Below are 24,076 nucleotides of genomic sequence, written 5' to 3'. Positions count from 1 at the left end.
CGCTTGAGCCGCTTTCAGTGTTGGGGTGTTATTGCATAATTTGGTATTTATCATTAAACACAATAGGTTGGAGTACGGTGTTCCATGCTCTTTCGAGGGAGTATATTTCTTTCTACTTCGTTGCATCGATCACCCATGCGGACAACTCGATTAGACTCATGTGTCATCGTCTGCTCATCAACGCCAGCCTAAACGCCATTCCATGCTCTTCCAATACAAAACCCAATCTTCCCCAGCCAGCCCACGAATTACCCAATCTAAGCAGGCAACTCATACGCCCTCCTCACGACCCTCGAGAACTGGTCGATCTTGACATTCTCCCTAACCATCGTGCCCTTCGCCTCATTCTCCTTGTTCAGCGGCACCTTAACCACCGTGCCCTCAACCTGCCATCCACACACCTCGCTGACGAACTTATCCAGCGCCTCACCCTGCAGTCCCAACCACGCCTCCAGCACCGAGCGCTCGACCTCGCGCACAGCCTGCGAGATAGTCATAGCGATACGGATGCGGATCAGCTCCTCGAAGCCGTTGACGTCGGCAATGAGATCAGCGTACAGGTCGTCGGAGTCGAGGGTCGACCAGAACTTGGCGTACGAGGCGCCGGCGAGGAGGTTGTTGAGGACGGCGAGCTTCTGGACTGCTTCGGAGAGGGGGGCGTCGCCGGCGGCGGGGAGGGCGGACGAGGTCGAGATTGGCTGCAGGATGTGGGCGGGGAGGAGGTGCAGGCACAGCGAGAAGTCCGGGGAGGGGAAGACGGTCAGGGCTTTGACGAGGGTGTTGGTGATGGTCTCGTCGCGGGCGAGGTGGGGGTTGAATTGGTAGCTGGGGAAAGCGCGTTAGCTTGAGCTCTTTCAGGGGTACGAGGTGCTGGATGCTGCGGGGGGATTGCAGGGAAAGGCAACAGTGGAGGGTGGTTCAGATAGAGCTAATAATAATACTTCGTTGGACTGGAGGGATTCATTCTCCGGTGTCCTACAGGTCTTTGACAATATGGTTTATACATCATTTGGGCCTCCACTGTTGCCTGAGTGGTGAAGATACGGAAAAAATGACCTACAGTTTCAGGAGCGCGAGGTTGGCGTAGCAGTCATACGTCTTGTCGTCGCACTGCTGCTGGACGTAGTCTTGGAAGATGGTCGTCGTCTCGGGGTTGTAGCGGTCGAGTCCGTTGAGGATCGCCTCGATGTGCTCTGGGCGCTCCGGCGCGTAATCGAATGGGATACCCATGATGTTTGATGGTGAGGTGGTGGAGAGGTGGGAGTGGTTGGGAGCTGGGTCTTGTCGTTGACGCGCGGTAGATGGTCAAGGTGGGATGTCCGTTGGCGCTGAAGTTTTCGAGCTTCATGGAACAAAATTAGGGCTACCGAGTGTGTAGGCTTCGGCAAGTTTTGGCGAGGAAAAGTGAGGCAACTTTACGCGATCAATGAACAGCAGGTCACGTGTTTCTCACTTTATGAATTCGAAATGGAGGAGAGCGAGAGCATCCTCTCAACTATTTTCTACAGTACGTTACAGTAATTTACAGAGCGATTCTCTCTATTGTTTATCTATATGTTGTGTCTATCTGTCGGCATATTTCCGCGTTCGTGACTCGTTCATTCCTCGTGAGGACGCTTCTTACCTGCTACTTGTTTAGCTCTCTATTCCATCGTCGCTGATTGCAGTGGGCCCATCTAACTCTTGACCAGAAGGCTGTGGCCGGTCATCTCCTCGGGCTGGGAAAGTCCCATGACCTCCAGGATCGTTGGGGCGACGTCTCCCAGGACACCGTCTTCGGTGGCCTTGAGCGACCAGCCCTTGGGGGCGTTCGCCATGATGAATGGGACCTTGTTGGTGGTGTGGGAGGTCTTTGGCTTTCCATCTGCGAACTTCATCTCCTCGGCGTTACTATATGATGTTAGGTTGTTATTGTAAATCCTGAAGATCGCAACTTACCCGTGATCAGAGGTGATGAAAAGAACGTAGTTCTCCTTCTTGCACGTCTCGTAAATCTCCCCGATGGCCTTATCGGTGGCCTCTACTCCCTTGATGGCAGCCTCGTACACACCGGTGTGGCCAACCATGTCGGGAGGCGCGAAGTTGTTCATGACGAACGGGTACTCCTGCTCCTGGATTCTCTTGGACACCTGCTTGGCAACGCCAGCGGCGCTCATCTCTGGGGCAAGATCGTAGGTAGCGACGGTCTTGTTGGAGGGGACGAGATCCTGGGACTCATCACGCTCCTCAAGAGGGAAGACCTTCTCGACACCACCGTTGAAGAAGAAGGTGACGTGAGCGTACTTCTCGGTCTCGGCAATGTGGACTTGCTTGACACCCTGGGCACCAAGAGTCTCAGCGAGAACCATACCCATGTGTTGCGGCTTGAATGCAATGGTGAATGGGTAATCAAGCTTGTACTGGGTCATAGTCGTGAGCCTGATGTTCTTTGGGTATGCGAAATCCGGCTTTGGGGAACGATCGACATCGCCGAGAAGTTGGGTGATTTCGCGGACACGGTCGGAACGATAGTTGAAGAAGAAGACCTCGTCGTTGTCCTGGATGCGGCGCTCTTTTCCGCCGACAATGATGGGCTTCAGGAACTCGTCGTTCTCATCCTTGCTGTACCTCTCCTTGACAGTTGCGACGGGGTCGCTGCTGTCCTCGCCCTCTCCCAGAACCATACCCTTGAGCGCAACCTCGACTCTGTCCCAGCGCTTGTCGCGGTCCATGGCGTAGTAGCGGCCAACCACTGTGGCGATCTCTCCGATGCCGATTTCCTTGGTCTTGTCGACGAGCTGCTGCATGTAGCCGGCGCCAGACTTGGGGTCGGTGTCGCGTCCATCGCCGAAGAAATGGATGTAGACGTGGGGAATACCAACTTCCTTGGCCACCTTGAGGAGGGCGTAAAGGTGATCTTGCTTGGAGTGCTGGGAATCATTTAGTACATTTCAATCCAATCGCACGAGGGATGACTTACCACGCCGCCGTCAGAGATGAGACCGCACAAATGCAGGCGCCCAGTTCCATTCTTCGCATCCTGGAATGTCTTCATGATAATCTCGTTCTTGTCCAATTCGTTGTTTCGGATTGTCTGGTCGATGCGGACAACATCCTGCCACACCACACGCCCAGCGCCGATGTTCAGATGTCCGACCTCAGAGTTGCCCATGAGGCCTTCTGGCAAGCCGACCGCGAGGGATGAAGCCTCGAGTCCAATGAAACCGTCGGCATTCTTGTAGAATTCGTCCATGACCGGAGTGTTGGCGTTGGTGATCGCATCGCCATCTTTCGGCGACGACTCGGAGGGGATTCCCCAACCATCAATCACGACTAGCTACGATTAGCTATGCCAATTCAAGAATATCGAGGACGTATAGAAGATAGGAGACTTACTGAGCACAGCTTTCTGGTCAACTTTAGACATATTGACGGGTGTTGGGGGTGTCTTGAAATAACGAAGGAATCGGAACAAAAAAGTTGAGAATGAGGTTGAGGTGGGGGTGGGTTGTTGTACTCTCGCTCTCAGGGACCCCTCAGTACGTCACCCCGTTCTTCGGCGACAACACAATCTCCACTGACATCGCTATATTTGTACAGTACCTGGCCGCTAATTCCATGCCACAACCACCCCACCAACGAAACGCAGCGTCTGTTATCTAACGGGCCGTCTTACAAAAGTCATATCCTCCGCAAATCATTACCAAAGAGCAAGACGGGTTTCGGCCCCTGGGAACCGGCGAAAATAAAGATATTTATACCATTCAGGCTCAACCACTAAACTAGACACCTGCGCGCCTACGCCTAGTCGAGCTAAACTCGACCTACCACCCCATCTCAGCTGAGCCTCACTTTACACCAGCACCTTGAACGTCAAGCTCTACACCATGTCGACCTCACCCTCGTTCTCCTCCGCCCCCAGCGCCTCACAGCCCACCAATCCCTCGTCATCCTCCCAGCCCACAACCCTCTCCGACAACCTCTCCCCCGCCATGCTCGACACCATCCCCGTCCTCACCTCCATCCTAAGCCGCGTCCAGCCCCCCACTTCCTCCAACGCTCCCGGCGCCTCCCCCATGCCAGCAACCTCCTTCGGCACCCCCTCATTCACATCGCAGCCCTCATCATCGCAACTCCGCCCCGACGCGACGGGCGCGCTGAGCACGAAAGAGATCCCCGCCGCGACGGACGCGTTGAAGCATAGATTACAGCGTGCGAGGGTGGAGGTTGCGCAGCTGCCGGGGATTGGGATGAGTATTGAGGAACAGGAGGTGGAGATTAGGGCGCTGGAGAGCAGGATTAGGGAACAGAGGGCTGCGTTGAAGAGTTTGAGTGAGGTGGGGGGGAGGGCTGGGAAGGGGGATACGGTTATGGAGGGGTATGAGGATGGGAAGTGAAGATGGGCGGAGATGAGGGTAGGATATACAAATACGCAATCGCCATGAGAAGGTGGTGACGCGTCGACGAGCGCAGTGGGGGTGGCATACTGAGAAACGCAGGCGAAGCCAGGTTCCAAGTGGATATGAGAGGCATCCAGACCTGTGGTTTTGCCCTGGTAGCCAGTTGCAGGAAGACAGAAAGGTGGAAGTGGATTTGAGGTGACGCATGGGAATATTAGGCGGCCCTCGCAGCATCCTTCTCGACCTCGGCATGGGAATCACCCAAGGCTGTCCTGCCAAAAAAATATGGGTGTCTGCGAAGGGTAGCAAAACCTTGATCTCATGACATTAGACGTATCATATCGTCTCCAAACCAATAAAATATTAATTTAAGTCATAGAACATGCCATTTATAAGTTCCCATATTAGCCCTTGCGTGCATAATTCGGAGATGTGCTCATATGAGGTCCAGCCTCTCCGTAACATATCCCAGCTATTTAGACGTCCCGACCTGCTTGAGGATATCCTCAGCCGCCATCCCAGGCTTCCCGGGAACGACGGTAGTCCATATTGCCTCGGGCAACCTCTCTGATTCCAAAAGAATACTCCAGTTAGGGCTTTTCTCCGCCTTGAGCCACTTGAAGTCGTCGACCTGATCCCAATGATTTTCTGTGGGCTCATCTGGCGGCACCTCCTGCAAAATAATAAGCACAGCGTATAGTTGCATGGTGAGGGGGTTACTTACATAGCACTTTGGAATCGGAGCAAACCTGATATTCTTGCAGTCTTCAATGATAGGCCTGCTCATGCAGGAAAGGTAGACATCCACATTGTTGCAATCGTGCATCCTCACCTGTCGACTCGAGACCACCACAACCGTGTCCTGGACATTGGTAATGTGTGTTGCACCTGCGACCTGTCCCGCCACAATGAGGGAATTTGTTATGTTTTTCAGTGCCAGTCCTGCAAAGGGTTGGCCATTGGCAGTCGATATGGACATATCCACAATGCATTTGCTGAGGTCGGTAAGGGATCCCGAGGACGTGGCATGGGCTGCTGAGGACGGCAGGATGATGTGTAGGCCTTCGTGATCCGAGATGGCGACTGAATTAGCTTTCCTGAAGCTGGGAGCGCGAATGCGGGCAGAATTTTCGGAAATCTCGGCGTTATAATCCTTTGGGGGAGGCTGGACACTGCTCGCTGCTGGCCTGGTGGGTTCACCATTATTTGACTCGGATGTCTTGTTCTCCGAGTCTGTCTTTCGTGCTGTAATTGCCGCAGCGGCAGCAACATCCTGGAGAGACAGGGCAGATTCGTTTTTCTTGATTTTGAAAGCAAAACGTGACTTTGGTGCAAACTTTGCGCGGGCTTCGTGGAACTTGTCCGTGAGGCTATTGATTGCCTACGAGTGGATTAGAGAACCGTAGACTATGAAATATCGAAGTAGGACCAACTGCTGTGTATGCCCGTTGATCATACGCGGGGATGAAGTCTAATGCATCGTGGACTTCTGTGGTGAGCCTGGAGATGCTGGCCAGACAGTAGTCAATGGCATCCTGTCTTTCACCGCCAACAAATGCGGTTCGTTCCAGCTTATCAATCTGGTCTTGGAGATCTATGAATGGTGTCAGTATAAAGCAACTTTGGGGGCTGTGGACAATATAATATACCTGTGACTTCTTGCTGGAAATAGCGGTAAAAATTGTCCTTCAAGTCTGCATGAGATTTGGAAGCATCATTAAATGGCTTTCTTGGGAGAGTCCCTGTGCCACCGACAGCTTGTTCCATTTTGAGGTCCCTTAAAAAAGCGAATAGATAGATGTACAGTTTCTGCTTATAACCGCTTGCCTTGAAGGTCTGATATTAGGTCAATTATAGTCAACTACCTTCTAAATGGCAAAGCGTAACCAGGTGGACTATTCAAGAAGCGTAAATATAGCTTTTGGCGTTTGGTGTTGATTCTGAAATAAGACGAGGTCGATGATACCGCTCTGACTTTATCTTATTGGAAGTGGCACCACTTCTGCCGCAGGGTCCAACTGCACGTCAAGCAAGGTTTAGCCAAGTTTGAAGTCGATGATCGCACAGGGACCGGGTCAGCCAAAATTACTCTTTCTGGACCAAGTATCGGAATATCCTCAACGTTCGTCCCAATCACCGCATTGCTGTTATAAATCGCCGTTACTATGTGTTGTTCCTGGTCAGATATTGGATACGGCAGGCCTATCGGGGTGCGATGGCGGCACGAGGCGAAGCGTACAATTGTGGGGTTACCAATGGAAGAGAACAGCCAGTTCTCGGACCGCCATCAGTTTAAATTGCTAGTTTGAATCCACGGTCATAGGAGCCTCTTCTCTGGACTTTGTGTGGCACGAGTATATGAAGTCTATTTTCTAGAATCCTGCCTCAAATCTTCACGTTTCACGAGACTATACACCCTCCTATCATTGCCGGCCATGTAAAGGAGGACTATGGACAACAACTTCTATTTACAGGACCTATGTCTGATTAAAATAAAGGAGCTCAATTAGTTAGAGCTACAATCGATAAGACAGTTACTCATTCATGGGGCTGAAGAGAGAGATTCTGTTGAATCGGAGTCCCGATATCAATCCGCATCAAAGGGAGTCTCTCTTCAGACTTTCGGGCAGCACGAGTATCTCCTCGGGCAATTGTTTAACAAAGGGATATATTTTTGGAAGTCCAGTTACCGGTTGGGTTCGGATCATTTGTTATATATGTACAGTACATAAAGTTCAATCGGTGTCTAGAAAGCGAAGTAAACAGGAAATCTAGGACGATTCACCCGGCACATCAATGCCGTATGCCTCCTTGATCCTCTCCTTCCTCCTGTCCAGGTAACCAGGTCCATATACTCCTAGGTCGGGTTAGCAAAAATTGAGCGCGTAATCAGCCCATATAGCACAACGTACCTCGGCCCTCTCCAACTTCAGAAATCGTCTGCTCTATCGGACGGCGTCTGTTCTTCCTCATGTATTGCTTTCGCTCAAACTCATCAGACTCTGGGTCTCTGTTCCAGCCTTTAATTCGGCCTCCTGTGTAATCGAAAGCGCCCAGCAGAACCGCTGCCATAGTTCCATAACCCAGAACAGCCGGTAGCGAACCCTCTGTGTTTTGGTCAGCAAAGAACCAATTGATGCCTCGCAAGGTACTGGAGAGGATTCTTACGCTTGAATCCAAGCACTGAACCCGCAAGAAGGCCACCCAAGGCCGGGTTCAAGCTGTCGTTCTTCTGCCTCAAGTTGGCGGCCGCGAATTTGGTGAATTCATATGTACCGCCCATCGCCGCTGAACTCCCATTAGCCGCATTTCACAAGTCTGTCGAGAGAGGCCACATACCGAAAACAGCGATTGTCGAACCACTCCTGGTGAAGACTCCCCATGGGCCAACATTCTTTCTGGCGAGAGCATTCTGAACTGCAGACATGAACAATCCGGCGCCACCCGTAATCATTGTACCGGTAATGGCGGCACCAATGGCATCCTGCGGATGATATACCCCTTCGTCGGCGCCCATCTTCAACGCGTTGTGCTGTAGATCTGCTGGTGGAGGTTGAGGGTGTTCAATTTCAATCGATTAAGCTCACTTCTGAAGCGGACCTTTCGTTTGGGACGTGGTGAACGGCACTGTACGCTGTAGCCGCGGAAGATGCCGCGCGCTAAAGTTCCATGCCTGTTTTTGGCTCACCCTCAACCAGGTACTGTATTACTGTGCAAGCTCGAGTATACTTTGTACTTGTACTCTACTGCACAAGTACATGCCATGGCATAGTACGTATGTATGCTTTGTATGCCTGCCTGCGCCTATGTACTGAACTGGCCTTCGCGGCAGCATCCTCGATAACATATATGTATATGTAGATCAGAAAATAAAAGCCTAGAAGCTCATGAACTACAGTGTACAGAAACAGCTATACATAACCTCTCGTCTTTATCTCCAAATTCGTTTTCAACTACATCATTTGCCCGCTCAACAACCCCTCACCGAGCTTGTTGACTATAACTGAACTGAGCTTCAAACCGCATGTGCCGCAACAAACCCATTACGCCCCTTCACCGTAGCCTTGTTTAAAGACAAAGGACTAGACATAACCACATTCTGCCTGGTCCAATATCAAGGTCTTTGAGCATACTCAGCGATAGTGTTGTTCATATTGTTGTCTATCCCCGGTGCCAGCTTGTGGTTGTTCACAAAGACAAGAGCAGCACATCTGCACCATGGAGGGCGCATATGAAGGCACAGGTCCAGGTGAGCTTCTGCTGTGAATTTTCGCTGCATAAAGTCAAATGCTAACCTCTCATCTCTTTCCAGGGAAGACGGGTCCGCGGTTACTCGAAGATCTATTAGATTACGACAGCTCAAGGCCTCGAGCGAACGGCGGCAACCTCCTCATCGACCCTGCTCCAATCTACAAGCCAAACAAGAGCTATCCTCCGCGCACACATCCGAATGACTGTCACCATTTCTTGTGTCGAAAGGACTGGCAGAGCAGCATCCCCCCCTTCGACAAAAAACCTACGACACAAACACAATGTTTCTCGGCCTCATATTGTTCATTCTGTTTGCACCATTTCGACGTTATTGTGGACTACACGCAGCAGCCTGGCAAAAACATTCCTTGTCAAGCTGGCACTCCTAACCCGCTGCATCACTTCCAGTATGTTGGGTCGGAGTTTCGGACACAAGAGGAGCTTGGGAGGCCCGAGAATAAATATGACAACTACAAGGAGCAACATGCATTCTCATGCTCAGCGTTCAGTTGCCCAGCAACTGTGACTATTCGGATCTCTCCTCCAAGGTTGAATCGTGCACAGTCGGCGTTGTTATTAAGTCCACAAAAGGTTTATGCGCGAGGAGCTAAAGTCATCGAAGAGGACCCAGATCGCTATGGAGAGAGCAGGCCTTCGCTTCCTTGTGAAGTTCTCGCTGTGATCCGGACATACCTCACGCATGCATTAACTAATGCTCCTGGAGAATCGAAGAGAATAGCTGCCCGCAACAAGAGATTCTTGCTGGCATTTGGTTACGAATGCAAGGACCTTCTCGAATACCTCGGATTTACCTATGAGCAGGAGCGGGTAAAGAATGGTGATGTAAGTTTTGTTTTTATCAATTCCTTAATTCCTTTTATCTCATGATTTTGCCGTGTCCATGGGCCATACTAATTTTTCCAGGTCGAAGAGGAAGAAGGATTCTGGTCACTGCCGGCTGTGTCACCTGCAACAGAGGCAACTGGTGCTGTGGTAGCTAAAACAAACAGAAATTTTGTCGAGGATGTTTTATGCGAGGTTTCTCAGCGTCTTGCAGATCGCCCAGCTGAAGAGCTCAAGCAGGGCAACTCTCAGATCCTGTATAACCCATTGCCAGCGCTGAAGGACCTACGCATTGCTTTGGGCATCCTCAACTTTCCAACGGACTCTAGAATCGTGAATCTTGAGGCGATTGAACACCCACATTATGCGAGCTTAGGCGCAACATCGAGTTTCTCTGATGAACTCATATTCTTCGCGTATAGCAGACAGAGGGACTGTGATCCAAGTCATAAACCCTACTATTTGGAATGTCTCCAGGGTATTGGCAAAGGCCGAGGCAGTCCCTTCCTCGAAGAAGAGTTTGTCAAGATCGTGTCACTAGGAGAAAACACACTTACGGAAATTGACGATGCGTACAAGTTTTTCGCACTTAACCCAGCCGTCGACCATGGAGATGATCATATTATCGGCGTCTATAAGTCGAGAATAGAAGCTGCTCCTATCCAGAAGGACGCGGCAAGGCGGTCACTGCTATTGATCGGCAAAGCAAGAAATAGTGCAAAGATCCAAGAAGTCGCAAATAATAGAGCCGTCACCTACGAAGAGGCTCTCGAATATCTTAATGTCACAGCGGACACTCCGTCCGACTTCATTGAAGCTCAAGCAATCGCTGTGGCCGCTGATGTCGACAAGAGTATTGTTGCACCCATGCTTAGTGTGATCGGAAACACAAGGAGAGATCTATCACTGCAAATAGCTGCTGCTACCATGGAGGCAGGCAGTGTTACTTCGAACCTGACTGTGAAGGAAGCTTATAAAAGGCTTCAGATCCAAGATGAGAACGCATCTGAGGAGTCTGTCTTTGCATACTATCAGACCCTCATAGAGGATGCACCACTGGGATCCAAAGAAAGCTTTTTGGAGGCTATTCGTGTCATTGCAAAGTCAAGAAACAGCAATTTCCTCTTCGCCAAGATCAGTGATCCTAACGCCGTCGTTGCTCCGCAACGATCTACGGCAGACCAGCCAGTTGGCCTGGATAATATTGGCAACACTTGTTATCTCAACAGTCTCCTCCAGTATTACTATACAGTACGGCCAGTCCGTGATGTGGTGATGAACTTCGAGGATTACCGGATGCCACTTACCGCAGAAAATATTGTGAAGAAGCGTGTTGGTGGGCGTGCTGTTGGCAAAGGCGAAATAGTAAAGGCTCAGAACTGTAAGTATTCGATTTCTGTTTCATCATTGACGGGAAGCTAATAAGAAATAGTCGCTGTAGAGCTTCAAACTCTCTACCAGAGTCTCAAATCAGCCTCGACTCAATCAGTGAGACCAACGCAAGACCTTGCCGAACTAACGCTTTTCAGCACAGCAACTGAAGCAAACTTCAGGAGAGCGTCTATCAGTAGCCCTTCTGGAATGCCAAACCTGGACAATGAAGAGAGGCCGATATTTGGCCCTCACCTCCCTCCTCCACCCCCGCCTCCGAAAGACCACCCGCCATATATTCCAATGCAGCGAGCCACGGTGCCAACGCAACTAATGCCTGATGTCGAGATGACAGACGAACCATCACAAGAAACTCTGGATAACGACGATTCAAGCAGCCAGATAACCCTTGTTAATCCAGAATCTAAGAATAACGAGGCGCCATCTGCGGATATGTCTAACGCTATCGACCTAGAAGAAGATTTGCCTGGAAGGTTGCCCTCTGCTGAGCCTCCAGCAATGGGACATGTGTCCATTGAGGTACCACTTGAAGCCCTTGGTGCGGGCGAACAGGCTCCTACCAGGAAGGATGCAGTAATGGCAAACAGCGGGTCTTTAACACCACCTCCCGAAAACATGGAAATGGTCGAGCAGCGGCCGCCGGTACCTCCTCGAAACAAGCCAGCTCCCATCAAGACCGGTGAATCCGAAGAAGACTTACGAGCGCAGAAGCTCTATTTTGGTGCCCAACAAGATGTCACCGAGGTCATTGGCAACGTCATATTTCGACTCCAGTGCGCAATTAAACCAACGAAGATTGATCCTAAGTTTGGAGAGCAGATCGACGTTGTCAGGGAGACATTCTTCGGGGCCAATGCTGTGCACTTGAAAAAGGCCGATTCCTACGACGTCAAGATTGAAGATTGGGCAAACATTATTGTGTTTCCCGGCTTGGATGGCCAACGTGATATTTACGAGGCCCTTGACGTTGTTTTCGACGAACAAATTGTCGAAATAGACAATGCAAATGCGACCCAGTTTGCGTCAATCAACAATCTTCCGCCAATCGTCCAGATCCAAATACAGCGCACTGCGTTTGATCCAGCCACACAGCAAGCTTCTAAAAACCAAAACAGAATTGTTTTCGATGAGACTATTTATCTAGATCGATACATGGAAGATGACAAGATTCTACAACGGAGGCGCGATGCTTGGGTGTGGAAGAATAGGATACGTCTATTAGAAACACGCCAGAAAGCTCTTCAGGTGACTGATGCGGAGGTGCCAGTCGAACGTGCCTTACATGCTACTAAAGACTTCATACAGTCGCTTGAGGATGACGAAGTTAGCGATATCGCCATTAACCCAGACCTAGCCAGTACTCTCGAAGAGCGAGCAAACGAGATATCGACCGAGATGGAGGCAATAGCCAAAGAAATATCGACTCTGAAATTGAAACTCCAGGAGCAATTTACAGACTTACGGCAGCATCGATACCGTCTTCAGGCCGTATTCATCCATCGTGGCACGAACGCATATGGACACTACTGGATTTACATCTATGACTTCGCTCACGATATCTGGCGAGAGTATAACGACGAACGCGTTTCCATTGTCGAAGACAGGACCCGAATTTTCGGCCAGGCTAGCACCGGCGGTGCGACTCCTTATTACTTGGTCTACGTGAGAGATGAAGATAAAAACGACATTGTCGATGCGGTCTGCCGCGAGCTCCACGAGGAAGCGCCAACTGGAGCTGATGAGATGGTCCAGGTTTGGAACAATGGACAAGTAGGTCATGATGAAGTTATCAATATGACCAATGGTGCCCAGCACATTGAGAATTACGAGCACTTCGAAACGAAGAATTCCTCCTCTAGCATGGACTTGAGCGGGATGGGCGCATGGGATGGGATGCAATCGGGATTCAATGGGAATAAGTAAGGAGCGGATCGTTGCATATGCTTATAGATCTGGGAGTTTTGGTAAATACCAAAGGTGGACGGAGGGACGAAGTACGTGGCAACGAGCTTTGAGGAGCATATGAAGGAGTTTCTATACCATAGTGCTACGAGCGATGGATCAACGAATGAAATGCCTTATATATTAGTCATGCCAACAATCCTCGCCCTAATTTATTGTGAGAAGGATGGATACTTTTAGAAATTTCCCAAACTGACTAACTAAAATGCGTTGTGGATGAGGTCACTGGTGACAGACGTCAGTCAGGACCCTTAGTTTCCGATATCATCCCATTCTCAACCACGGCCGTCACAACCACCCATTTTAGTATTTTAGGGGACTTTCCCGCATAATATTTTCTCACAGAGACACTTCAATAACATGAATTTTCCACACGAGATCCCGCTCATTCACACATGCGTTTCTTGGAAAGCCTGCGACTATGGTCCCCCCAACGCCACCGCCGCCGTGTCAATCTACCGCATTCTCATAATTCCCAGCCCACAATTGGCGCTCGTGAGACCGCACGGTGGTCAGAATTTGTTAATAGAATCTGGTGCCTGATGGATACAATTTCAGATACTTTTGCTACGACACCCACTCGCCATGCTGCTCGTCTGAACGATTATATATGGCCTCGCTCCCATCCCTGGCCTCCTTATTCACCATCACCGGCCCTAGCACAGCGATTGCATGGCTACGCTGCAGTGCACATATTTACGGCCATCTACCTGCCGTACGCTTTTATTGTGTCGGTTGTAACAATGATCGTTGCTATCGGGCTACGCGTTGGGTTTCCTAACGGCTGGCGCTTTTCCATAGTCCTGGGGGTCTGCGGATGGGTGCCTACAACGATGTTGGTGGGGTTATATGTCGTTTTAAAGACGAAGATAAGGATGGCGAGGGAGGTGGCCTGGGCAGCTTGGGGTGCGGAGGTGGATAGACGGATTTTGGAATTTGAGAGCCTACATGGGAGGGCTAGGGAAGACGAGATAGAAGCGTTCATGTATTGGGTGAGGGGAGGAGAAGGATTTGATAATTCTCATGTCGCTGGGCGAGAACCGGATGAAGAGAGTGCCATTGGGCCGGCCCTGACGGATGAAGAGTACCAGACTGGCTGGGGAAGTTTGAGGCAGGAAGATGGGGGCGATGGCAGTGATGGCCCTGATGAGGAGGGCTGGAATATGCATGGGACCGTCCTGAGGGAGCTTCATATGGCGGTGCATTGGCGGCAGAATGCGGATGACCAGGCGAGGGCGCATCGAGAGGCGCAGGAGGTAGCTCGTTTGAGGAACCATATTGCACATGGCGTGGCTGCGGAGGCGAGCTCCCGTCCTGAGACCATGGGGCTGGTGAATAATCCAGCGGTGAAAGTGGCAGAGGAGCCACTGTTGGATATTGACCTGGGTGACAATGACTCGGCAGTATCATTCACAGTCAAAAACGACGAGAGTAAAAGCATAACTTCTGTGGACAATGTGGAAGCAGAGCAGGATGATGATAAAGTAAATACGGGTTGAAAGTTTAACGTAGTCAAATTTCCATAGAGTAGGCAGATACATACAATAGATTCTATTTGATTGTCCAAACTCTAGCTGAGCGCCCTCATTGTCATCTCCACCACCACAAACGTACCGGAGCTGACCGGCATAGCCCTAATCATAGTAGGGAAAATTCCTTTCCAGAAGCCACCCATTCCACCAGCCCTCCAAGTTTGCCTGAAGCAGTCTGTCATGGTCTTATACTTCTGCTCCTTTCCAAACCCATCACTCTGCATCTTGCTCTTCACAACATCGAACGGGTAGCTCGCCAACCAGAGCACCTCACCCGCCAAACCACCATACATCGCAATCTTCCACGTCGGAATATCCTTACGCTCCACATTGTTCCTCGCCGCATCCTTGTTCATCATATACTCAAACGACATGAACCAACACCCATAAGCCTGCGCCTCACGCATCAGCGTCACAGCCTCACCACGATAAATGCCCTTCATGCCCTCATGCGCAACTAGCTTCCTCACACAGTCCAGCGGGCCGGAGTACAGCCTGTCCTTCCCGTGGGGCTGGGTCTGCAGCCTAATACGGACATGCTCGATTGGGCCCGAGATGACGGAGTTGGCGAGACCGGCGAAGGCTCCGGCGCCGTAGTACTGCGCGTACGAGAGGTCGGGGGATGCGAGTGCCGATCTGGAGGCATTGTACTGCTCGAATTGGCGACGAGCGAAGCCAAAGGCACCGAATTGGACAGACACACAGGCGCCGATACCGACTAAGGGCGTGAGGGTACCCTTGTAGAAGGCGAGCGGGCCCTCTTTGGCATAGATGGTCTTGGCTGCGTCCAGGGCATTGGCGTACTGGGTGGTGGTTTGAAGACGGACTTTGACGATATCAAATGGTTGACCTGCGTAAAGTTAGAATGAATCATACAGCACATCTTCATAAACCCATGAAGATTGAAAACAGTCATTATTCTTCAACGCACGTGATACGCCAATGATCTCGAAAACAGCAATTGCGAAGCCAAGACGAAGCCAAAGAAGACAGATACGGGTAAGAAACACATACCAAGCAGAACCTGTGCAATTCCTCCCATTGCGCCCGAGAACAAGTCCTTCGCCACGCTGGCGGACCTCTCGTCCGTACCCTCCAAATCAGCCATTGTATCTCTTCCGCGACGCTACTCCCAGTGCAAAGTTCAGGGCAGGCAATGCTCGGTGGGAGGGGAGCGTGGGAAGAAGATAAATCAATAAATGGAAATGAATTGAAAGAGTCAGAGGAGGCGGGACGGAAAACTATATCAAAAATTCGGCCAGATAAGCGCGAGACGCAGCACGGATCTGCAGGTACTTTAGATGCGGGGATTGGTGGTGTGGAGGGCCAAATGATGCCATTTGCTCAGGGTTGCCACTTAGTGGCTGTTTTTCGGGTGTTAAAACGACGACCGACCGTTAAAACGGACTGAAGACGCGAAATGGCCGCCGCAAATGGACACAACATAAAAAGGCATCAGAATTGATAATTTCCCTATGCGGCTCTCTCATGGGTATCGTTAATTTAATTTACTTTATTTACTATTTACTAACTCATGGTACGACTACCAAAAGTCACTTCTTTCCAGGCCAGATTCCATTAGATTGGAAGCCCGTTACTTGCATTTATACTATCGGGTTGGCATCTCCGAGTGCATGAGAAATCATCTCTTCCGTTCAGCTAACGTCTCCTCTACGGCAGCCCACAGATTTTCTCGCAGCTCTCGCTCGTGAGTGAACATGACCTCCAGTTTATCTTGTATCTTTTTCTTGCCAGCCCGAGACTTCTCTGGCAGTGGGAATCCATATTGCTTCCAGAGCAACCCCGCGCATTCCTCTCTAAATTTCGTAATCGTTTCTCTGAGCAGCCCATCAAGTTCAACCCGCGCATCTTGCACCGTCGTAACTACTTCTGGGAGCAGCTCGCCCGTCGTGATAAGCGTATAATAGGCGCGAACGTCAAAGAGGCCGCCCCGATTGCGGAGCTCCGAGAACGTCGTCCACATCCGAGTGAAGTCGAGCGCCGCTGCTTGGCGACTTCCGGAGATTTCGTAGGCAAGGATGAGATTCTTCAGTAGAACCAGGTTCTTTATAGCGAAAATATACGAATCAATCTTATCCTTCCTTGCAACCTCTCCTGACGCTCTCATAATAGACAGGGATGTCTCGTGAATGATTTCATATGCCATTTCACCCATACCCTGTAATGCGTTAGTAGGAGCAAACTCATTTGGAGGAACAGACTTACCATGCCAATATTAGCGTCAAATGTTAAGTCGTTGTTGAGAATGAGCAGCTGAGCACCGGTTTTCAGAGGCTTGTATGAATTTGAAAATCCATCACCCAGGGCCTTATACGCTCGGCCATCTATATCTGTATCCGCAGGTTCGAGTAATGCGTCACTGGCATCTTCACCAGATCGGTTTGCTTCGGCCGGTTGCTGCGTCGAGTTCTTTGGCTCAAGGTCTTCGGGTTTGGGGAAGAATCGAGATACATTGGCATATAGCATCTCCTTGATTCGAGTAAATATAACCTGGGTGGTCTGTTTCTTTAGCTGGCCCGCCAGGTGTATTTTGAGCTCTCTGTTGCCATCTGGAATTTGTGCCCCGTCAAATGATTCGTCGTCATTCCCATCAGCTGAAGAGGCGTAGCTGTCCAGCCAGAGCGCGAGTTGCGTCGTTGTCGTTGTGTCGGCCCGTTGAATATGAGGTTCGAGAACTCGAAATGCCAGTGAACAGAGGTCTTCTAGGTATTTTGTTTGGGATTCTTGGCTCTTCCAGATCTTGTGAAAATCGGTTCGTCCCTTATTGTGTGTACGCCTATTGCCGGAGAAAAAGAGGCCATACTTTGAATATTCATTCATGCACACTTCTAAAGTAGTGTTGAAACAAGCGCGAGCGTATTTACCAAACTCTGTTTTCGGATCGTGATCCTCAGCAATTGTGCCATTGAGAACTTGACCCAGAACTTCGCTCATGAGACCCTTTCTAGACAGCACGTACTCATCCATCAACGATTTGAACAGAGTATAGTAACCGTCGGCAGTCTCCTTGCCCCCCTGAAGATCGTGCTTTATCGAATGATCATACACAGGCCTTGCCATAAATATTATGTGCTCGATTGAACGTTCCAAGCGACTCCCGGTAGGATGGATGTCGGGCGCCTGTATTAGGTATACTGTAGTGGTGTTCAACTTGGTAGCCTTGCTCAATATAGCTCGAGCCTCCGTTTGTTTGGTACGAATCGAATTTGTAAATGAAATCTGCAACAAGCTGAGAGTTCTAGTGAGAAGAGTCTGGTATCGGGTCAGGTATGTCTCCGATTCTTTATGTTCTGGGTGTTGGCGCATAAACACTATGCAGGCATCGAGGTTTGATAATATCTCCACAAAACTCTCGTCGCCAATCATGGTAGATGCTCCCGGGGCATTCAGACGCCGGGTAATGGGCTCCAAGTATGAGTAATATTGCAGGTCGGTCCCAACTTCGTCTGCGAGATCCTTTAGACGTTTTTGTTCCAGAAGAAGATCCTCACATTGCGACTGGAACGAAGCTGTTTGCGCCTCCACCGCTTTAAATGAGTCCGACAGATTCGACAGTAAATCCAAAGCTCTTGAGGTATCCTCCACCAAGTTATCCAAATGTCGTTCTGAAAGCGCCAACTGGTCTCTGTAAAGCTGGAACTCATCCTGGCTCACATCTAACAGTACCGCGTCATCAATCTCATATCTGCCCTCGTACGATGCATTATCGCCACTCTCTAGCAACTTCAAAGCTCTTAGCTCTTGCTCTCGGATCTTCCTGGCCTCCTTGGTGATCTGGGCGTGGGCAACATGGTAGAAATCGGTGTATGACTTCGCCCTACGGGCAATGGTAGCCTGTGGCGGGCCCTTACTTAAAGACTCCTCTTCGTCCAAGGGCTCTAGGGGATTCGCTGGTTGAAGGTCGCTCTCCTGAATCATCTATCAGTCCCGCCCAATGTAATATGTGGTAGGAGGGTACCTACATTTGGTTGCTTCAAAAGTGATTCTTTCCGCCGATGGGTAAGCTTATGCCCCGAACTTTCATCTTTCTTCGGCTTCACGTCTGGCACAAAACTGTACCAAGTGTCCTCGTACATTGCGAGTGGATTTCCACCAACAATGGGCAATATAACGGACGCCGTGTTGCAGTGAAGCTGTCGTATTTGGAGGGATGGGGCGGTCTGAGGTGGCAGTTACTCGTGGTGGACGGCGAACTGTCCCTAGACCCAAAGCCCGCTAACCACAAACCGTAAGGCTCTTTGCGGGGAGCTCGGCCGCCGTCATGACGACAATATAGTGTTTATTCCGGGGTCTACAATTTTTTGGGGCGACTTAACTTTCTCAACAGTATAAGGTAATATTCAGATCCAATGAGTTATGTTGATGGCGTACTAACTGTAAATTTCAGGTTCAGCCAAAATGCCTTTATTAACGGGAATCAGGCCGTTGTACAGAAGGCAAAATGCCTCTGCCATACTGAGAAACATTCGACAAGCACAGGGCTACGGCAGGAGATATACTAGTGATGGTGGACCGCCAACTCCTGACAGGTCAGCCGCTATACGTCGAACTGGATTACTGGTATCGGCAATCGTAGGAGCTGGAGCCGTATATGCGATTTCCTATTCAAGGGCACCACCAGAGACAAAAGCTCCAAAACCTCAGATCCCTCATGCTGAATTGACATTCGAGGAAGAGAGGAAGAAGCCTGCATCTGCGGAGGAGAATAGGGAGGCGATTAGCCCCCAACACATACAGATCAAGAAGAGTTGGGAGAATCCGGGTGTATTTGCGTGGGGATCGAATACCGGCCATGTCGTTGCGCCGGAATCGAACGAGCCTGCGATTAAAGTGCCAAAGAGGATCGCATACTTTGATGGCCTTGTCTTGAGAGATCTAAAGCTTGATCGCAACTTTGGAGCGGCAGTCACTGAGAATGGAGATGTCTTGCAATGGGGTGCCGGCTACTCTACAGACTTGCCAGGCCCGACTCCGACCCTTACCGGAAAGAACATCACAAAGATATCACTATCTGGCGACCGGGTCATAGCACTAGCCAAGAACGGTTCGGTGTTCTCTCTGCCCGTTTCCCGCAAGGCCCAGCTCGAAGACTCAAAGCCTAAACAAAGCAGTCTCTTCGGGTGGGGCTCCAAGTCCCCTCTCAGCTACGAAGAGATCAAGCTTCCTAACCTCAGCTACGGAGAGAAGGTCACCGATATCAGCACCGGCCAAGAACACTGTCTACTTCTCACAAGCTCCGGCCGCCTCTTCTCCTCCGCCACCTCCCACGCTTCCTTCCCCGCCAAAGGCCAACTCGGCATTCCAGGCCTAATGCGCTCCGTTCTCCCAGCCGGAGAGGTGTTCCACCACCCTGCTCACGAAATCGAGGGCCTCAAGGGTATTCGCATTTCCAAGATCGCAACCGGCGACTACCACTCCGTCTGCTCCGACGACCTTGGCCGCGTCTTCACATTCGGCGACAACTCCGCCGGTCAACTCGGCGTCGAGCCCACCCCCCAAAAATCCCACCTCGACGCCCCCTTCCTCCTCCCAGTAGATAAACTCTACGCCGGCTCGAACCTAACCCCCTTCGTGACCAACGTCGCCGCCGGCGGAAACGATACCTTCTTCACCGTCGACGCCAAGCCCAGCGCGTCTAACCTCGATGGCCCAGGAGGCGTTCAGATCAGCCCCAGGATCACGGCTGATACCTGGAGCTGCGGGACGGGGATCCACGGCACCCTCGGTAACAACCGGTGGACGCACATCCAAGGCGCCCCATCGAAGATCAAAGCCCTCTCCGGGCTCTGCGAGTACGACGAGTCTACCAACGCCACCGTGCCCATCCGCGTCGGCCGCCTGAGCATCGGAACAACCCACGCATCCGCGCAAATCTCCAATGTAACGAATGTCGTCACCGATGGCGATAATGAGACCAATTACGGCGCAGACGTGCTGTTTTGGGGCGGTAACGAGTTCTTCCAGCTCGGCACGGGGAGACGCAATAATGTTAGCGTGCCGACGTATATTGCGCCGCTAGATGCGAGGCAGGATAGGGATATTGGGAAGAGGACGGATCATAGGTTTCAGGTTGCGCCGAGGAAGAAGATTGTTGTTGGGGGGAGGACGGTGGAGGTGGAGCAGAGGGTTGAGTGTGGGAGGGGGGTGACGGCTGTGTATAGCGCTGTATGAAGGCGGGTGTTTGTATGAATAGGTGCATTATTAACGATTCGGGATTTGGAACAGGGCTGTATAAAAGTAGTGGGGGGTTGATGGGAGGTTGACAGGCTCCCATTGGTTGTGTATTGGTAGTTTGAAGTTGGATACGAAAAGGGGTCGCATCTAGGGGGTCTATGTTATGGGATAGTTCTGACTCTATATAAGCGGATGTTCTATTGATGGTGTCGTGGGAGTTGGTATATACTATCTATACCATGTTAAATATTGAAATTAATATATTCCACTCAAATATTGTTTTCACCCTCAATTCCATATTTATTACAACACAGAGAGAAATCTAGAGAAGGATTATATTTGCTAAACATCTGTAACACAGAAGCAGGCCTAATCCTGCCAAGTTCCATGCTACAAACCTCTCCTCCAAAAAAAATAACTAATTTTGTGTTTTTTTTATCATCCACCCTCCCCGTCTAGGCACAGGCTCATCGTCTCAGATCGTACAACAAGTGACCATCATTGTCTCTAAATCATCCCATCATAAACATCATCGAGCATTTGCACTGCCAGTGCAGCTCGTGATAGATGACATGCACCACCCCCCAACCGCCCCCCGACCGCGCCATTAAACAGAACAGGTAAGAAAAAGGCCGGGTAAAAAAATCTCTATCCCTGTAAACGCCATGCCGAATGTTGTCCCATAAAGCAGAGCAGCTAAAGGATCCAGGACATCTTCTGGAACCTCGCTCAGTCCAAACGCCAGGGCACCCCGCCGCCGCCGCCGCCATCATCGCCTCCATACACTCCACCTCTCCCGTCGTCGTCGTAAGATATGCCCCAGAAGAAATTCCCTTCAATCTCATTCCACGCTACGCGCGTAGCCCAGATAGACAAAGATTCATATGGTACAAGCTAGAAGAAACTATTTGGCACGCTCGGAAGCAACTTTGTTGTGCAGACTGTCAAGTCCACCGCCAAAGCGGGAAGCCAAACTCCAGGTAAAGTGAGTCGTAACCCCGTGGAATCAAATAGAAGCCCAGCTCCTGAGACACTGGTGCTCGCCTACCCATTCCACTATTAGGGTTGTCCAAAAGAAATATAAATATGTACAAGGCAACAAGAACCATCCAGTCACCGCCAGACCGCAACTAGTGCGGTCTACGATGGTGGAGGTGCTTGGCCTCTGCCGCCTCTTGCGCCATCGAATCCGCGGCCGCGGCCGGGCTGAGCGCCGACTCTCGCATTGCCTCGGGAGAAGTTTTGGTTACGTTGGCCTTGGGGTTGGTTTGTTGGCTGGCGCTGTCCCTGGGGTTGGCCTTGTTGTAATTGGGCCGGGGCCTGGGCTTGTGCTTGGCCCTGAGGCTGTGCCTGGCTGGACGGGCCTTGACGTCCATTGCTGTAGTTTGCCGGTGCCTGACCGCCACGCTGTTGAATCTGCAGTTGCTCCCTTGGAGGTTGCTGGCGTGGTGCAGGGTTGGAAATCGGGCGCGGGATGCTCTCGGGCGAATCGTAAACGTATAGATTCTTATCAATCATGGCGGGAATAGGCTGGATCTCGGTGCCCAGTTCCTTCTCAATGTTGTACAGGTTGAAGCGGTCGTCCCAGTTGATCAGGTTGATCGCCAAACCAAGATGTCCGAATCGACCAGAGCGACCAATACGATGGAGATAAGTTTCGGCATTTTTCGGGAAGTCGAAGTTAATGACGACATTGACGGCCTGGATATCAATACCACGGGTGAGTAAGTCGGAGCAGACAAGGTTGCGGCAGACTCCGTTACGGAAGTCGTGGAAAACACGGTTGCGGTTAGCTTGAAGCATGCGAGCGTGGCTGTAAAAGCAGGAGTATCCCAACTCTGTGATTTTCTTGGCGAGAAGTTCGACACGGTTTGTGGAGTTGCAGAAGATGATAGATTGGTTGATTTGAAGCTTCGAGAAGAGTGTGTTCAAGCAGTGGACTTTCTGCTTCTCTTCAACGAAGGCGTAATATTGGGTGATACCGCGGAGGGTGAGTTCGTCCATGAGGTTGATTTCGTATGGCTGGTCCATGTTCTTAACGGAGAAGGCCTGGACGGATCGAGGGAAAGTTGCGCTGAAAAGCATTATTTGGCGGTCCTTGGGATGGAATTGAAGAAGCTGCTCAATGACAGGTGTAAATTCGGGAGACAAAAGCTTATCAGCTTCGTCCATGATGAACATGGGGCATTCGCTGAGATCTGCAACACTCTTGCCTGCAAGATCGAGGATTCGTCCTGGGGTACCGACAACGATGTGAACGGGTTCGGCGAGGCGGACAATATCATCTCTTAAACCGGTACCACCGGTTGTGACCATGACATTTACACCAAGATGTTTCCCAAGAGTCTTGCAAACTTGAGACGTTTGGAGAGCAAGCTCGCGGGTTGGGACGAGAATAAGACATTGGATTTTGGAGCTCTTGGGGTTGATGCGTTCGAGCGCCGGGATAACGAACGCAGCGGTTTTGCCGGTTCCGTTCTTTGCACGGGCAAGGATATCTCGGCCAGTGAGTGCGACTGGGATAGCTTCTTCCTGGATGGGTGACGGCTTCTCGAATCCTGCCTCGAAAATCCCCATGAGTAGGTCGCGCTTGATCGAGAACTCCTCAAACTCGAGGCCCTTGGTCGCGGTAACATCCTAAATAGTTTAGCAACATGTCGCTTCTGCCAGCGAACGTGATACCGACCTCAGTTTGGTGTCTGTTGTCCTTCGCTGGGATCTTCAGTTTTTTCTTCCAGTCTGGGTCGTTTTGGCTGCTGCTGTAGACACTGTCAGTGACACAACTCTTACATAACGAAGCTTGTTATATCTCACCCTAATGTGGTGGACTCCAGCTTCCCAGCTAAAGCGTCCGCCATTGTGAAGTGAAGATGTGCTGGTGAGTATGGAAGGGGTTGATATTGGTAGGTCTGGTTATTTTGAAGCGTCGAGACGCTAGTTATGTGATGTTTCCTTTGTCGCCTTGGGTATCAAAGGGTTGCGGAAGAGGGCTTCTGGCTTGTTGCTTTGGGGGGCCAACTTGTGAAGTTGACGTTGACTGAGGGGTAGTGGGTGAGTAGAGTGGCTCGAGGCTCGGGTATTGTGGTTTGTGGTTGTCGCTGTCTGGGCGCCGGTTTCAGCGTGGAGTAGAGGGTTGTTGATACTGCTCGTGGTAAGAAGTTGGTGGTTGAGGAGGAGGATTTAAGGGCTGTTGATGATTGAATGTTTGCGTGTGTAAGTGTGTGTTCTTTTTTTCAGCCTCAAGAGTTGTGTGTTTGCGTATACAGGAAAGTTGAGGTTGGATTGATCCCTTAAGGTTTCCTCAAGGGAAGGTGAAGCTCAGCTCAGATTGGCTCATCAAGCGAAGATATAGTATAGTGCAGTACATACAAAGTACAGCTCACCGCCTAGATTTGCAGCTCTTTTAGGGCATAGTTCAGCAGTATAGTGTGGTACCGTGCAGTACCCTTACAGTTTACACCCTTGGGGAGTGCACGGACCAAGGGACCAACAGGTATGTGTATAGTATGCAAGTTATATACT

The 24,076-nt window shown here is 50.7% G+C and overlaps 10 protein-coding genes across 10 annotated transcripts; 3 read left to right on the top strand and 7 right to left on the bottom strand.

The window, feature by feature from the left end:
* Positions 1–8: 8 nt before the first annotated feature.
* Positions 9–1,381, bottom strand: VE01_08398 (uncharacterized protein). Its single transcript, XM_018277823.2, has 2 exons — positions 1,061–1,381; positions 9–825 (listed from the first exon to the last, which is right to left on the bottom strand). Exons 1-2 carry the CDS (start codon positions 1,228–1,230, stop codon positions 258–260), a joined length of 738 nt encoding a protein of 245 aa, XP_018126992.1. The 5' UTR covers positions 1,231–1,381; the 3' UTR covers positions 9–257.
* Positions 1,382–1,471: 90 nt separating this feature from the next.
* VE01_08397 (uncharacterized protein) lies at positions 1,472–3,454 on the bottom strand. The gene is made up of 4 exons (XM_018277822.2): positions 3,376–3,454; positions 2,960–3,312; positions 1,939–2,909; positions 1,472–1,890 (listed from the first exon to the last, which is right to left on the bottom strand). The coding sequence occupies exons 1-4, from the start codon at positions 3,404–3,406 to the stop codon at positions 1,677–1,679; spliced, it is 1,569 nt and encodes a 522-aa protein (XP_018126995.1). The 5' UTR covers positions 3,407–3,454; the 3' UTR covers positions 1,472–1,676.
* Positions 3,455–4,719: 1,265 nt separating this feature from the next.
* On the bottom strand, positions 4,720–6,538 carry VE01_08396 (uncharacterized protein). The gene is made up of 4 exons (XM_018277821.2): positions 6,029–6,538; positions 5,813–5,973; positions 5,104–5,760; positions 4,720–5,052 (listed from the first exon to the last, which is right to left on the bottom strand). The coding sequence occupies exons 1-4, from the start codon at positions 6,144–6,146 to the stop codon at positions 4,852–4,854; spliced, it is 1,137 nt and encodes a 378-aa protein (XP_018126996.1). The 5' UTR covers positions 6,147–6,538; the 3' UTR covers positions 4,720–4,851.
* Positions 6,539–6,758: 220 nt separating this feature from the next.
* On the bottom strand, positions 6,759–7,997 carry VE01_08395 (uncharacterized protein). Its single transcript, XM_018277820.2, has 4 exons — positions 7,719–7,997; positions 7,548–7,667; positions 7,292–7,486; positions 6,759–7,236 (listed from the first exon to the last, which is right to left on the bottom strand). Exons 1-4 carry the CDS (start codon positions 7,894–7,896, stop codon positions 7,151–7,153), a joined length of 579 nt encoding a protein of 192 aa, XP_018126993.1. The 5' UTR covers positions 7,897–7,997; the 3' UTR covers positions 6,759–7,150.
* Positions 7,998–8,116: 119 nt separating this feature from the next.
* On the top strand, positions 8,117–12,955 carry UBP2 (ubiquitin-specific protease ubp2). Its single transcript, XM_018277819.2, has 4 exons — positions 8,117–8,628; positions 8,692–9,473; positions 9,555–10,854; positions 10,906–12,955. Exons 1-4 carry the CDS (start codon positions 8,598–8,600, stop codon positions 12,786–12,788), a joined length of 3,996 nt encoding a protein of 1,331 aa, XP_018126994.1. The 5' UTR covers positions 8,117–8,597; the 3' UTR covers positions 12,789–12,955.
* On the top strand, positions 12,956–14,389 carry VE01_08393 (uncharacterized protein). Its single transcript, XM_018277818.2, has one exon. The coding sequence runs from the start codon at positions 13,223–13,225 to the stop codon at positions 14,324–14,326; it is 1,104 nt and encodes a 367-aa protein (XP_018126999.2). The 5' UTR covers positions 12,956–13,222; the 3' UTR covers positions 14,327–14,389.
* On the bottom strand, positions 14,319–15,675 carry VE01_08392 (uncharacterized protein). Its single transcript, XM_018277817.2, has 2 exons — positions 15,374–15,675; positions 14,319–15,209 (listed from the first exon to the last, which is right to left on the bottom strand). Exons 1-2 carry the CDS (start codon positions 15,465–15,467, stop codon positions 14,398–14,400), a joined length of 906 nt encoding a protein of 301 aa, XP_018127000.1. The 5' UTR covers positions 15,468–15,675; the 3' UTR covers positions 14,319–14,397.
* A 165-nt stretch (positions 15,676–15,840) lies between these two features.
* COG3 (Golgi transport complex subunit 3) lies at positions 15,841–18,533 on the bottom strand. Its single transcript, XM_018277816.2, has 3 exons — positions 18,343–18,533; positions 16,586–18,289; positions 15,841–16,538 (listed from the first exon to the last, which is right to left on the bottom strand). Exons 1-3 carry the CDS (start codon positions 18,454–18,456, stop codon positions 16,002–16,004), a joined length of 2,355 nt encoding a protein of 784 aa, XP_018126997.1. The 5' UTR covers positions 18,457–18,533; the 3' UTR covers positions 15,841–16,001.
* A 157-nt stretch (positions 18,534–18,690) lies between these two features.
* On the top strand, positions 18,691–20,833 carry VE01_08390 (uncharacterized protein). The gene is made up of 2 exons (XM_018277815.2): positions 18,691–18,713; positions 18,768–20,833. The coding sequence occupies exon 2, from the start codon at positions 18,779–18,781 to the stop codon at positions 20,549–20,551; it is 1,773 nt and encodes a 590-aa protein (XP_018126998.1). The 5' UTR covers positions 18,691–18,713; positions 18,768–18,778; the 3' UTR covers positions 20,552–20,833.
* DHH1 (DExD/H-box ATP-dependent RNA helicase dhh1) lies at positions 20,823–23,901 on the bottom strand. Its single transcript, XM_018277814.2, has 3 exons — positions 23,369–23,901; positions 23,241–23,313; positions 20,823–23,191 (listed from the first exon to the last, which is right to left on the bottom strand). Exons 1-3 carry the CDS (start codon positions 23,410–23,412, stop codon positions 21,695–21,697), a joined length of 1,614 nt encoding a protein of 537 aa, XP_018127036.1. The 5' UTR covers positions 23,413–23,901; the 3' UTR covers positions 20,823–21,694.
* Between the last annotated feature and the right edge of the window lie 175 nt (positions 23,902–24,076).

The sequence above is a fragment of the Pseudogymnoascus verrucosus genome (genome assembly GCF_001662655.1).
Source record: "Pseudogymnoascus verrucosus strain UAMH 10579 unplaced genomic scaffold scaffold_50, whole genome shotgun sequence".
NCBI classification, from domain to species: domain Eukaryota; kingdom Fungi; phylum Ascomycota; class Leotiomycetes; order Thelebolales; family Thelebolaceae; genus Pseudogymnoascus; species Pseudogymnoascus verrucosus.
Note: the sequence above shows the minus strand (reverse complement) of the source record. Positions and strands in the feature narration are given on the sequence as shown.

What these genes read in the sequence shown, in the direction of transcription:
- VE01_08398 (XM_018277823.2), bottom strand. Translation starts at nt 1,230, where the DNA reads ATGGGTATCCCATTCGATTACGCGCCGGAGCGCCCAGAGCACATCGAG. An exon ending in AACCTCGCGCTCCTGAAACT is followed by an intron (nt 826 to 1,060) that starts GTAGGTCATTTT and finishes CGCTTTCCCCAG; the next exon opens with CTACCAATTCAACCCCCACC.
- VE01_08397 (XM_018277822.2), bottom strand. Translation starts at nt 3,406, where the DNA reads ATGTCTAAAGTTGACCAGAAAGCTGTGCTCA. An exon ending in TCATCTCTGACGGCGGCGTG is followed by an intron (nt 2,910 to 2,959) that starts GTAAGTCATCCC and finishes AATGATTCCCAG; the next exon opens with CACTCCAAGCAAGATCACCT. An exon ending in TTCATCACCTCTGATCACGG is followed by an intron (nt 1,891 to 1,938) that starts GTAAGTTGCGAT and finishes AACATCATATAG; the next exon opens with TAACGCCGAGGAGATGAAGT.
- VE01_08396 (XM_018277821.2), bottom strand. Translation starts at nt 6,146, where the DNA reads ATGGAACAAGCTGTCGGTGGCACAGGGACTCTCCCAAGAAAGCCATTT. An exon ending in TTTCCAGCAAGAAGTCACAG is followed by an intron (nt 5,974 to 6,028) that starts GTATATTATATT and finishes CACCATTCATAG; the next exon opens with ATCTCCAAGACCAGATTGAT. An exon ending in ATCAACGGGCATACACAGCA is followed by an intron (nt 5,761 to 5,812) that starts GTTGGTCCTACT and finishes ATCCACTCGTAG; the next exon opens with GCAATCAATAGCCTCACGGA.
- VE01_08395 (XM_018277820.2), bottom strand. Translation starts at nt 7,896, where the DNA reads ATGGGCGCCGACGAAGGGGTATATCATCCGCAGGATGCCATTGGTGCC. An exon ending in TTCGACAATCGCTGTTTTCG is followed by an intron (nt 7,668 to 7,718) that starts GTATGTGGCCTC and finishes ATGGGAGTTCAG; the next exon opens with CGGCGATGGGCGGTACATAT. An exon ending in TTCAGTGCTTGGATTCAAGC is followed by an intron (nt 7,487 to 7,547) that starts GTAAGAATCCTC and finishes ACCAAAACACAG; the next exon opens with AGGGTTCGCTACCGGCTGTT.
- UBP2 (XM_018277819.2), top strand. Translation starts at nt 8,598, where the DNA reads ATGGAGGGCGCATATGAAGGCACAGGTCCAG. An exon ending in ATATGAAGGCACAGGTCCAG is followed by an intron (nt 8,629 to 8,691) that starts GTGAGCTTCTGC and finishes ATCTCTTTCCAG; the next exon opens with GGAAGACGGGTCCGCGGTTA. An exon ending in AGCGGGTAAAGAATGGTGAT is followed by an intron (nt 9,474 to 9,554) that starts GTAAGTTTTGTT and finishes TAATTTTTCCAG; the next exon opens with GTCGAAGAGGAAGAAGGATT.
- VE01_08393 (XM_018277818.2), top strand. Translation starts at nt 13,223, where the DNA reads ATGCGTTTCTTGGAAAGCCTGCGACTATGGTCCCCCCAACGCCACCGC.
- VE01_08392 (XM_018277817.2), bottom strand. Translation starts at nt 15,467, where the DNA reads ATGGCTGATTTGGAGGGTACGGACGAGAGGTCCGCCAGCGTGGCGAAG. An exon ending in AATTGCACAGGTTCTGCTTG is followed by an intron (nt 15,210 to 15,373) that starts GTATGTGTTTCT and finishes AACTTTACGCAG; the next exon opens with GTCAACCATTTGATATCGTC.
- COG3 (XM_018277816.2), bottom strand. Translation starts at nt 18,456, where the DNA reads ATGTACGAGGACACTTGGTACAGTTTTGTGCCAGACGTGAAGCCGAAG. An exon ending in CACTTTTGAAGCAACCAAAT is followed by an intron (nt 18,290 to 18,342) that starts GTAGGTACCCTC and finishes TAGATGATTCAG; the next exon opens with GAGAGCGACCTTCAACCAGC. An exon ending in TTGACGCTAATATTGGCATG is followed by an intron (nt 16,539 to 16,585) that starts GTAAGTCTGTTC and finishes AACGCATTACAG; the next exon opens with GGTATGGGTGAAATGGCATA.
- VE01_08390 (XM_018277815.2), top strand. Translation starts at nt 18,779, where the DNA reads ATGCCTTTATTAACGGGAATCAGGCCGTTGTACAGAAGGCAAAATGCC.
- DHH1 (XM_018277814.2), bottom strand. Translation starts at nt 23,412, where the DNA reads ATGGCGGACGCTTTAGCTGGGAAGCTGGAGTCCACCACATTAGG. An exon ending in CTGGAGTCCACCACATTAGG is followed by an intron (nt 23,314 to 23,368) that starts GTGAGATATAAC and finishes CAGTGTCTACAG; the next exon opens with CAGCAGCCAAAACGACCCAG. An exon ending in ACAACAGACACCAAACTGAG is followed by an intron (nt 23,192 to 23,240) that starts GTCGGTATCACG and finishes TAAACTATTTAG; the next exon opens with GATGTTACCGCGACCAAGGG.